We start from the raw sequence: 12,812 nt of genomic DNA, 5'->3' as shown, positions 1-12,812 counted from the left end.
GGGCCTGGTGGCAAAGGCGAGAGGCGAGTAGTGGGCGGAGCAAAAACCCTCACCACCTGCTCCCCACTGATTGGATGGCAGCTTCAAATACATAACAAGGTAATTCTATTTTCCCTGCAGGCGCCCTGAACTCCTGCCAAAGCCTTATTTGCACTAGGATTTAGAGATCTCTAAGCTGGAAACAGGAGGCCACATTCTCTAGAATTTCCGAGAGGACACAGCCGCTTCAGTGATCAGTCCACCAGCATCTGTGCATTCCGCGGCTGTGTGCTGTGTGGTTGTACTGCTGTGTGGCTGTGTGGCTGTGTGACTATGTGCTGCGTGGCTGTGTGTTGTGTGGCTGTGCTGTGCTGTGTGTGTGTGTGTGTGTGTGTGTGTGTGTGTGTGTGTGTGTGTGGGTGGTCGAGTGGCTGTGTGCTGTGTGGCTGTGTGGGTGTGTGCTGTGTGTTGTGTGTTGTGTGGCTGTGTGCTGTGTGGATTTGTGTTGTGTGGCTGTGCTGTGTAGCTGTGCTGTGCTGTGTGTGTGTGTGTGTGTGTGTGTGTGTGTGTGTGTGTGTGTGATTGAGTGTGTGTGTGTGAGTGTGTGATTTAATGGCTGTGTGCTGTGTGGCTCTGCCTTTGTGGCTGTGCTGTTTGGCTGTGTTGAACAGCGGCTCCTGTTGCTGCTGCTGCCGCTGCTACTACTACTCGTGTTGCAAAGTTTAAAATAAAAACTATCACTGAGAATCCAGAAACACGAGCGTGAGGCCAGTACAACAGTTATCCGTGTGTGTGTGTGTGTGTGTGTGTGTGTTTCCAGAGCTGTGCATTCAGGTCACTTTATCTGTGACAATTAGAAAAAAACAAAAAATTACTATCTCGGCGGGAAGCACTCAGAGATTATAAATTGCGATACACAAACTCAAATCTTTCAGATGTTCATATTATATATAATATATATATATATATATATATATATATATATATATATATATATATATATATATATATATATATATATATATATATATATATATATATATATATATATATATATATATATATATATATATATGGAGAGAGAGAGAGAGAGAGAGAGAGAGAGAGAGAGAGAGAGAGAGAGAGAGAGAGAGAGAGAGAGAGAGAAATGAATCAGAAATGAGACATGCATGAACCAGCAATGAAACATGAGTGAGGAAGGAGTTTAAGCAGAGGTGACCCAGGAGTGAGACAGTACAGGGCAGAGTGACGCAGAAATGATGGGGGTGTTGGAAAGGTGAGGCAGGGTAAGGTAGGGTTAGTCTGAAATGGAGACGAGGCAGGAGATAAGCAGGAAAGGACAGATGGAAGCAGGAGAGTGGCAGCACCAGACAGTAGTAGTACCTCTTCTTCTTCTTCTTCCTTAACTAATACTCCTGGCAAACCGCCTTTCGCTGCACACCAGACACTGGGTATATGGTGGTCTTCATATTATTAAGTGGACGCCGTATGGAAGTAATCAGTAACCTCTCCCTCTTCCTCCTCTTCCCCGGATACATCTTCACCAGAGACATGGAGACCAACACTCATGTAATAGGACAGGGATGGGGCAACGTGAATAGGAATGGACGGAACGTGGGGCAACAGTCCCTCGCCACTCACGCGGTGTGCTGTCCTGCCCTCTCCCTGGAATGTCAACAGTAATTAAGGACCACAAAATATTACAAGCAATTCAACATAATTTTCTCCCTGCTGTTGGATTCGACGTCGTCTACGTGGTCGATCATAATTAACTCTTTGACTGGTAATGACAGGCACTTGTTACTTCATTTCAGTAACCCTTCATGATTTAACTGTGGAAAGTGTCAAACTACAAGCGGTAGAAAGTCTGAAATGCTGTGTCACTCCTTTAGATGTCATTGGTGTGTCTCCAGATCACATATTCATCTAGAGTGGTAGATGAATGGAATGGACTCAATAATCAGATTGTTAGTGCTGAATCATTAGGGAGCTTTAAAAGATCAGACAAATTTATGGATGGAGATGATAAATGGAAATAGGCAGATGTGTTTCATACAGGGACCGCCATGTGTAGGCCTGATTGCTTCTCGCAACTTCCCTGATTTTCTTTTGCTCTTATGTTCTCATACACAACAGATGTGGACATACCATTTCAATATAACCTACAATGACCTAACCTATCATTTACTTGAACTTGAAGAGATGGCAAAGATGTTAAATGGTTTAAACTGAATATGCTAAAATATGAGAAAATAAGCCACTTGTGAATGGAGCAGCGCAAAGCAGTGGAGGAGATTTTCTCGTGAACCAGTGAGGAGACGCCTGGAGGTGTTGTACATGTCTTTGAGTAGAGAGACTGGTGCAGAGTGACAAAGTTTAGCCACCTTAGTTATATTCCGGGTGGATTGTGTTAAGATGAGCTAGGTTAGATTACATTGTTTTAGCTTAGTTATCTTAACCTAGATTAGATAACTTAGGTTAGTTTGGTATGACACATCAGTTTAATTTAGCTTATTTTAAATCGTATTACCCAAGCTAGATTTGGATTATATAGATTCAAAGAGGGCAACTTAGAAACTAAGGTGGCTGGTCTTCCATGTCATTCCGAGTGTTTATTAAGAAATTAAAAATAATAATAAGAAAAGAAGACAAATGGACTTTAGCACCTATTGATAAGCAAGAGGCGTGGAAAGCTGTTCACCTCCCCGACACCTGACGCGACCCCACTTCCATAATGCACTGCAGGTTGTCCTAAAGAGGATGAAGTAACACTTGTGAACACGCTGTTGTAAGGAAGGTCAAGTAACAAGACGATAAAGACGATTGTGCATTTTGCTGGTTCCTCATCATTATCCCCTCAAAATTTACATACTAATCCCAAAACACATCACCGCCAGAATAGAAACTACTGCCATAAAATATCAAGGTGTCGACAGAATACATAACAGAAAAGAACGAGCGCTGCATTGCTCATCACTTTCAACGAAATATGTGTAAGAGCAAATCTCCTGCGTATACACGAGTTTATCCCAGATATTGCATCAGATGAACGGCTCCTATGCAGCCCACGTATCCTCGGCGCCGCGTGGCCTACCAGCCTGCACTGTCCGTCAGCCAGTCACTGCAGCAGGAGGAGAAAGACTGGCAGCAAGAAAGACAGGGAGGCAGACAGGCAGAGCATTATCCTGTCCTAATTGGAAGGATCGGCGTGGCGGAAGTAGCCTTTTCATTCACTATCCTACATGTGTTAGTTCAATATAGTGCAATTCAACACAAACAGCACAACAAAGGCTAGAGAATCTGTACTGTTTGTTCTGCCGCGGTGTTTTCTTGTGCGTGCATTGCGTTTGTACTCCGCGAACTGGCGATGAGATACAAATGGCGCAAGAAGGAGGATTACCACAAGGCTGCGCGCTGGAAGGTAATGTGACTGGTGTTAACGTCACCTCTGCACTTTGCTCTTAGCACTCCCGCGTACAATGGCCGCGCTTGCCCTCACAATATTACGGTGAATTAGCGCATGTGTGTGTGTGTGTGTGTGTGTGTGTGTGTGTGTGTGTGTCGCCGCGGTACAGGAGTGGTTTCAACGGGGAAAATAATATAATGAAGAAGAAGAAGAAGAAGAAGAACTACAATGACGACGACAACAACAACAACAACAATAACAACAACAATGACAAGAACAAGAAGGAAATGATGACGATGATGATAATGCTAACAGCTATACAAAACAGAGCACATGAACATAAATCATCGTATTAATTCATAAATTCTTTTGCAACCGATGTGCACATGAACAGAAAGGAAGAACAAGCAGCAGTAGATCTATTGACCCTCAGGCGCCTGTTTGTAATAATCTGCTCTCTCCAAAGTAAGAAACGTAGCGTAGTTAAGGCGAAGGCTGTGAGGTTATTGATCGTCTCCATGAAGCATAACAACACACAGTATGCACACTCTTACGTACCATATCGGATATTCATACGTACTACATCTTATAAGACGCAGCACGTGTCTTAATCCCCTATGGTCGTACTGAACGCGCGGGTTTATCAACGTGAATTACAACCACGATACATGCAAGTTGTGTTCACAGTGGACACTTCAGCACGCGACATTCCTGCCTCCATTCTCACGCGCGTCCCTCTCCTTTCATTAATTTGACGTCAGCCTGAGGTAAGACTGAATATACTCGCACACTCAAGGTTCCCAGCACTAAATTAAAAGATTACGCACCGGGCAAGGTTGTGAGTCGACTGAACAAGGCGACAAAAGTGTACAGTTGTTAAAGTGAGTGCGGGAGCTGTTGGTTAAAGAGATTTATGGGTAGTAATGCGAGGTGGATATAGACAAACATGTTTTATACAGAGACAGCCACTGATAAGTCTACAGGCAGGCTTCGTGCAGTTTCATATATGGTCTTATGCACTAGAGTGAGTACTGGTGGTTGGTGAGGTCTGGTTGTGTGTGGAGGCATTTGGGCAGACTGAAGCCATCAAGTATTTGGTGGCACTGATTGGGAAGGGACGGAAGTGTTCGAGGGAAGGTGAAAGGGTAGCAGAGAGGAGAAAAACAGAAGGGAAAGGCAGTTACTGTTTTATGGCATCATGCAAAGCTGAAAACATTGTGTGCGGGAAGACATTTGAAGAGAAATATAGTTTTACAGTAACATTTGTATATTTGCTGTGTTTGAAAAATTCCAGTTCGATGGTAAAAGGAACAGCGTGTTCAGTTCACACCCATCACTCGGTTCCAAGAGATCACGGGTTCGAATCCCAGGCAGAGAGGAGATAGATTATGTTTACCTGCTGTCACGCCGCAGTCTGTGTTCACCTGGGAAGAAACTCGTCATGCAAACCAGTGAAGCCGCAAATATATGCTATAGTCTCTCTTTCTGTTACCTCTAATATATATATACTGTTCTATACACTTTTTTTTTTATCTCATTTAGCTTGACTATTTTCCTTGATATCGTTTCTTGTATTCCCTTTACTGTTACATTTAATTTACCTATTATTATTATTATTATTATTATTATTATTATTATTATTATTATTATTATTATTACTATATTTTTTGACGTCCGGGTCTCCTGCTCTATCAGGGGCAAGACGGTGCCTGCTAAAGAAGGACTTTGGTTTTTCCCACAGACATATTATAATAACAACAATAACAACAGCTTCCACAACAGCGTGCTAAAAGTAGTGAAGATACCCTGACTTAGATATAGTGTTCCTTGCATATGCGCCTCTCGTGTGTTGTTAAGGGATGGCAATGTAATCGATAAGTTTTCACCATATTTTTTCTGAATACAAAGAAAAATACCAGTGTGTTGAAATTATGTTCATGGAATGTACGAGTATGTGGAGTAAGGGAAAAATTGAATGATCCGGAAATTCTTAAGTTCTTAATGCAATATGATCTGGTTTGGCTGTTAGAGGTTAAAAGTGCGTATGAAAAAAGCGTACCTGGTTTCTATATGTATAACAATAAGTCAAGAGTAGGCTGTAACAGAGGTGGTGTTATGTTGCTCATCAAATGTGCGTTGATGCAATATGTGACCAATGTAAACATGGAGGAAGATGACATGATATGGGTGAATTTATCGGTGTGTAAAGATGTGAAATTCGGTGGTGTTTATATACCTCCAGAAGACTCACTATATTGCGAAGCTTCACCGTTTCGAGCGTTAAGTGAGATGTGTTTGAACACTCGTGACGTAGTTGTTTTAGGTAATTTCAATGCACGAGTTGGATCACATGTGTTGTCGTGTGGTGATGGAAGTGTCTATAGATATGATGGTGTGAAGGATCCGGTAGTGAATAGTCACGGGCGTATGTTGCGTAACATATGTAGAAGTAACAATATGGTTGTGATGAATCACCTGAACAGAAAAGGAACTACCTTAGGAGGTGACTTATCTTTTAGAAGAGGATCAAGATGGACATCGGAGATTGACTTGTGCGTGGTTACTTCCGATTGCGTACGATTTGTCAGTTCGGTCGAGGTAAACAAGTCAGTTAAAGGTTCCGACCACGCCCCAATTTGCGTAGATCTCGCTACTAAAGAAATGACTCAAGTTTCCCCGACAGAGCTGTTAGAACGAGCTAACGGTCTGGATGAGTCATACCGAAGAATACGTGCAAACGAGTCGATGTGGAAAAGTCCAAGATATGACACCGTAAACTTACATGATTTCAGTACCGAATTGCTAAGTCTCGATCCACCGAATCCGGACGCTGTTAGTATTGAAAATATTTCTGAAGCCTTCAGATCGAGCAGTGAAATTATTCATGAAGCTGCTCGTAGGAACAGATGTGGACGTCTCGACCAGCAGGAAGAAACGTGGGACAGAACGTTGCCGCGCTGGAGAAGGATATTAGAAACAAATGATGCTAAGTTCATATGGAAGGCCATTAACTGGTCAGGGAATATTGATACGCACGAACACAGACAACCTGAAGACGATCAACTAAAGACCCATTTCGAGAGCTTGTTAAATAATGAGTGTCACACTGATAGTATTCGCACTGTATGTATAGATGACTCGACTCCAACGATACCCGTATTAGACGAACCTTTCACTGTACAAGAATTAGATAAAGTACTCAAGGATGTGAATGTTAGAAAAAGTTATGTTGGTATTTGTCCAGGAATTATGAGAGCTTTACCTGTTAACTGGATCATGTTCTTTTTACATATGTTTAACGTTGTTTTTCTTAATGTGTGTTATCCAGTTTCATGGGGTTGTAGCAAACTTTTTGTACTCTTCAAAGGAGGTAAAGACAGACTTGAATGTGGAAACTACAGAGGCATATCCATTATGAATACATTGGCAAAATTGTATGATTACTTAATTTTGAACAGATTAAAACTATGGACAAGTATTGATAAATGTCAAGCAGGTGCTCAAAGCGGTCGAGGATGTGTCGAACAAATAATGACGTTAAGATTATTATGTGACCTAAAAAAAGAAGCTGTATATGTTATTCATAGATTACAGCAAAGCATATGATAGAGTGCCTCGAGGTAAATTGCTTGAATTGCTTAAATCACGTGGTTGTGGTAAGGTTATGTTGCGTGCTATACAAGCTATGTATTCCTGTACTCAAAGTGTGTTACGTTCTGCAACTATTGATGCCACTGTTGGAGTCCGCCAAGGATCTCCATCGAGTTGTCTCTTATTCACCATATACATGGATGAGGTGGTTAGGATGATAAACAGGTGTGTAGATACAGATGGATTCTTGGGGAAACTACATACGCTCCTTCTTATGGATGACATGGTAATACTAGCTACTTCTAAAGAAATGTGTGTGAGAAAGTTAACCGCAGTGTTGGATTATTGCCAAGAATATGGAGTGGTACTTAATGAAAAGAAAACAAAACTTATGGTAGTGCGAGGTACAGATGAAGACAGATTGCCGTTAACTGTTCGTAACATCAAGATAGACTGTGTTCATAAGTATCTTTACCTTGGGGCATGGATTTGTGATGATGCAAAGATGAACACAGTATTGGACCTTCACGAAACCGTGAATGAGATGCAACTCAATAAATTTGCAATTTTTTGTGCAACAAATAACATTATGCCATATACATACAAGCGCAAAGTATTTGATGCTGCTGTCACTTCTGCCCTTCTTTATAGCTCAGAAACATGGTTGACAAATAATCCTAGGAAGATAATTGTTCAATACAATAGAGCAGTAAAGAACTTGCTAGGGGTAAGGAAATTTACAAGCCCCGACATGTGTCTTATTGAATCAGGTATTCCACCTGTACTTGATGTCATAGCGAAAAGGAGAAGGAAATTTCTAGAATCAAAGTTAAGGGAACCGAACGTTGAAGAACCATTCTATGTTGCATTTGAGTTGTGCAGAGTAGCTAATACTCCAGGGTATCAATTTGTGATGAAGGCACTACAGTATAGAGATAACGTAAATCCACTGGATATAGTCAAAATAAACATTAGAGAAAAACCCGAGACGGCATCTAAGTATGTGGCGTACAGATCAGTAATTAACCCTGAACTATCAGTACATCCAGTTTATGTCAGCAATGAGTTTGTCCCGGACTACAAAAGGCAGGCCCTTACGAGGCTTCGATTAATGTCACATGATTTAAAAATTGAGACAGGTAGAAGGAATGGAATACCAGCAGAGTTGCGACTGTGTATGTGTGATAGTAATGCAGTACAAGATGAGTCTCATGTTTTGTTAAATTGTTCTTTGTCAAGGGACTGTAGGGCTAGATATAATATGTTGGATTTTAGTAGTTTTACCAGTTTAATGAAGTATAAGGGTAAATTAGGTACTTTATGTGATTATGTTTGCGATGTGTTAAAGCTTTACGGCTAAAATGTTCTTGTTTTTTTAAAAAGAAAGGGAGTTTGAATTTTTTATTAGGCACTTTATGTGATTATGTTTGCGATGTGTTAAAGCTTTACGGCTAAAATGTTCTTGTTTTTTAAAAGAAAGGGAGTTTGAATTTTTTTAGGAGTTAAGTTTGGAGAAAGTTTGTTTTTTGCAATGTGAATTGGTTAATTTTATCTGGACAGGATTTTTATTTGTAGCTCTTTTTATATGATATAATGATTTTAGTGAAATGATTTTTACTTTAAGCTCCTTGTAATCACAAAAATTCTGTCAATAAACTATAATAATATAATAATCTTCCCTCACGGCTTTCCTGCCATTACGCACCCCCCCTCCCTCCCTGTACCATTAATCATCCCGTGTTGGTATTTCATAGATAACGCTTCGCCGAATTTGCTAACTGTATAGATATAACCCTGCTTAAGACACGCCATGTCGCCATGCTGACTCCCTCCCTCGTACGTGGCTCCCATCGCGTGATGCTCCGCGTCTTATGATCTACTTATCTATTTTTATAAAGTGTGATAATGTGTACACAGGTTTTCACGAGACACTGTTGTTTTCGAGTGATTCTTGGACCTGACCTAACCTAATCTAACCTACCCTAACCAAACTAAACTAAAGAAAACAAAAGAAAACCAAATCTAGCCTAATCTAACTTGACCGACTCGAACCCAAACCAACCTCACCTAGTCTCGCTCAACTTGATCTAACCTAACCAAACCTAATCCAAACGAAACCTAATCTAACTTAACCAAACCAACCAAATTCAATCAAACACAACGAAACCTAACCTGAGAGAACTTAATGTACCCCAACCCTACCTAAGCCAAGTCAAACTAAACCACACACACACACACACACTGTTTATTAGCGTAAGGAATAGGCCCATACATAAATGATAAGGGCTGAACTATACGGTATGACATATGAGAGAGAGAGAGAGAGAGAGAGAGAGAGAGAGAGAGAGAGAGAGAGAGAGAGAGAGAGAGAGAGAGAGAGAGAGAGAGAGAGAGAATCAGTGTGCCTTCTGCAGCTGTGGAGAAGGAAAGGAGGATGCAGGGGAGATGATGAAGAGGAGGAGGAGGAGGAGGAGGAGGAGAGAAAGGAATATGATGAATAACAATTAGAATAAAAAAGAAACGAATAAAACTGAGACAAGACAATAATAAACAGAAACAAACAAAACAAAGATAAACAAGAAATAAAACAGGAGGAAAATGACTAAAAAAAAAACACTGAACATGGAAAATGATAAACAGTTAGAAAAATAAAAAGTATTATACACGTATAAAGGATTACACGTACCCACACACGCGCACACACACAGGCATACATACAAAGACACAGACACACACACACACACAGACCTAAATTTCTTGCTGTATTAAATTACCACTTAATTAAGAGGAAACATATATTCCATAACGAGAAGGGATAGACATTAGAACCACCACCACCACCACCATCACAGGACGATAAGGCAAGACATTTCACTAAATTCACATCAACACATTGACTTTTTTGGTGGTGTTTTTATTCCATGGCATGTTCATATCAGTTTGTTATTCAGTGAAGTCTCTCTCTCTCTCTCTCTCTCTCTCTCTCTCTCTCTCTCTCGTAATTACAGTGAGATTTTATATATTATTTCTAAATTCTCCTTCGTAACGCCAGACCGCCTGCTGTTTTAACGTTGAGTTGAGAGAGAGAGAGAGAGAGAGAGAGAGAGAGAGAGAGAGAGAGAGAGAGAGAGAGAGAGAGAGAGAGAGAGAGAGAGAGAGAGTGGAGAAAGTATCGCGTTGAATGTCTCTCCCTCTCCCCTTCACACCAATTTTTTTTTTTCTCTCTCTCTCTCTCTCTCTCTCTCTCTCTCTCTCAACTCAACTCAAAAAACAAAAAACACAACTCTCACTGAGCCTATCCACTTTTTCTGTGTTTCCATCTTTCCACTTTCTCTCTCTCTCTCTCTCTCTCTCTCTCTCTCTCTCTCTCTCTCTCAACTCAACTCAAAAAACAAAAAACACAACTCTCACTGAGCCTATCCACTTTTCCTGTGTTTCCATCTTTCCACTTGTCGCGCGCGCGCGTGTGTGTGTGTGTGTGTGTGTGTGTGTGTGTTCCAGACTTCTTGATATGTCTTCCTCCTTTAAATACATTATCATTCTATGTACCTGCACATTTCATCTAGAGAGAGAGAGAGAGAGAGAGAGAGAGAGAGAGAGAGAGAGAGAGAGAGAGAGAGAGAAATGGCAGGCAGTATGATATATAGAAACATAACAAGATAACACTAGAAACAATACCATATTAATAGATTTACTCTATTTAGAACAACCTCAACGTGCCCAAACACTAAGAAAGAGACGAAAGTTATTTATAGAAATAGAAGATTCTTTTGGCAAGGAACTGAGGTGAGAGGAAGAGCTCAAATCATGGAGAAAATACAAGAAATGAACTTGACCTTGAGGCTTCTGAGGGGTAAAGTCAGAGAGAGAGAGAGAGAGAGAGAGAGAGAGAGAGAGAGAGAGAGAGAGAGAGAGAGGAGTAGGTAGAACGTGACAAGGAATGTACATACACTTAAGCAAGGAGGATAGGGAGAATGTTATATTATAATTGTGACAAGGTGCTGAGTGAGATGAGAACAGTTGAAGGCAATAATAAGAAAAAAAGAAGCTAAGTGTAAGGTTTCCGAGAGTCAGTGTATCAAAACTCAAGTAAAAAGAAAAAAAAAATGTTTAACCAAGACAGAAAACATTTTTGGCAAGGAAAGTTGTGAGAGGACAGTTCATGGTGACGATAAGACAAAACAGCCTAACTATTAGGCTTCCCAGGTTCAAGGCCAGAGAGAGAGAGAGAGAGAGAGAGAGAGAGAGAGAGAGAGAGAAAGGTAGACAATATACCCAAACTCTAAAGAAGAAAGAAAAAAGAACCGTTTATCGAAATACAAGACACTTTTTGTAAGGAGCGTGGTGAGAAGAGGAGAGTCTATGACGACAATAAGATACATTATACTGATCACAAGGACTCCGAGGGTCAAGGCCAGAGAGACCAGGCAGAATATCACCAGGAATAGTGGCAGCTTTCTGAAACACTTCGTTGTCTCAATAGGACTATGTTCACTTGCCGAGAGAAAAACCACGCTGCCCACAAGGCTTCCGAGGGTCAAGGCCAGAGAGAGCGGGTAAAACAACAGCAAAGAGAGTGACCGCGTTCTGAATCACTTTGTTCTCTCATCGCAGCGATCACTGGCCACGAAAACTTAGTCGAATTCTCATGGGTATTTTTTTTTTTTTTTTATCATTGATGATACAGACTACTTGTTGACAGAGCATTTGACTCATGAAAACATCCTTGAAGTCCACAACAGTTTTCATTAGACTCCGTGAAAATTAATCGAAGAGGAGTACAGGGGTGTTTAAGAACGCTGCTCCAGGAACATATTTAATGAAAGAGTAAGGATATATTGACAAAAAAAAAAAAGAAAAAAATAGAACTGTCCAATGTTTAATTTCTCAAAAATCTGATAGGCAAGTTTAAAGTTATCAGACAAGGAGTGAATGAAAAAGTGTAATATGATAGGGAGAAAATACTAAGGGATGTAAACTTTCCCAGTCATGTGAAAAAGAGTAAAAGAACAAATTAATGAAAAAAAAAAGAAAATTGTTGTAGATGTCGTTGGTTTGGCGTCACACATCACAAAGGATTTATTGACAAGATTTCCATTACTGCCTGGTGGTAAATACTGTGACAGTCGATGACGAGTATTCTAGCGAACAGTGTGTGTACTAATGCTTTCCACTTCAGAAACTAAATAGTCAGTGGAGACGTGGAGACAAATTCCCTTGGTTATACTTTTTTTTTTTTTTTTTGCTAGATGTGGAGGTGGACACTAAAATAATACAGTCAGTAGAAGAGAAGAGAGAAATTGATTGGGTTATAACCCAGTCTCTTTTCGCCGCTGTTAGTGAGAATGGTGGTAGACAATGAAATTAAATAGTCAGTAGAGCTGTAGGCTACACCCCCAACTCGGACCATCACCAACTCGGCCCTGGTCTATACTAACTCGGACCACGATAACCATCTCGGACCACCAACTTGGACCATGTTTAAAAGTTAAATAATAATTCAGCAGCTCAAAATTGACTTATTTTACGATAAAATACAATTAAAATTATGCTCTAAAAACATGCAAAAGTCAGTAAAATACAATTAAAATTGTAGTCTAAAAACATGCAAAAGTCAGTTTAGAAAATAAAACTAGAGTATTTCATGAAAAATCAAGTCATTACATATTCACAGCAATATGATGAGAGGCAGCTTTCAGTAAGCTTTTTGCTGTTCTAGTGCCCAGAGAAAATTCCTCCCAAAGCATGACTAGTCGTCCGTGTTTTGTATATTTATTTTTTTGGTGACGCCAACACCTTTCCATCATTTATAAACTTTACATGAAGCGTTACAAGT

General features: G+C 40.4%; 1 protein-coding gene across 1 annotated transcript in view; it reads right to left on the bottom strand.

The window, feature by feature from the left end:
* LOC135112234 (uncharacterized) overlaps positions 1 to 12,812 on the bottom strand; it is a 48,711-nt gene that overhangs the window by 9,231 nt on the left and 26,668 nt on the right. The window contains exon 3 of the mRNA XM_064026471.1: positions 1,363 to 1,644. Within this exon, the coding sequence (XP_063882541.1) occupies positions 1,453 to 1,644 (192 nt within the window). The 3' untranslated portion in view covers positions 1,363 to 1,452. The remainder of the gene's footprint in view (positions 1 to 1,362; positions 1,645 to 12,812) is intronic.

This window comes from Scylla paramamosain, chromosome 23 (assembly GCF_035594125.1).
Source record: "Scylla paramamosain isolate STU-SP2022 chromosome 23, ASM3559412v1, whole genome shotgun sequence".
NCBI classification, from domain to species: domain Eukaryota; kingdom Metazoa; phylum Arthropoda; class Malacostraca; order Decapoda; family Portunidae; genus Scylla; species Scylla paramamosain.
The sequence above is the reverse complement of the archived record's forward strand: the minus strand, read 5'-3'. Positions and strand labels throughout refer to the sequence as shown.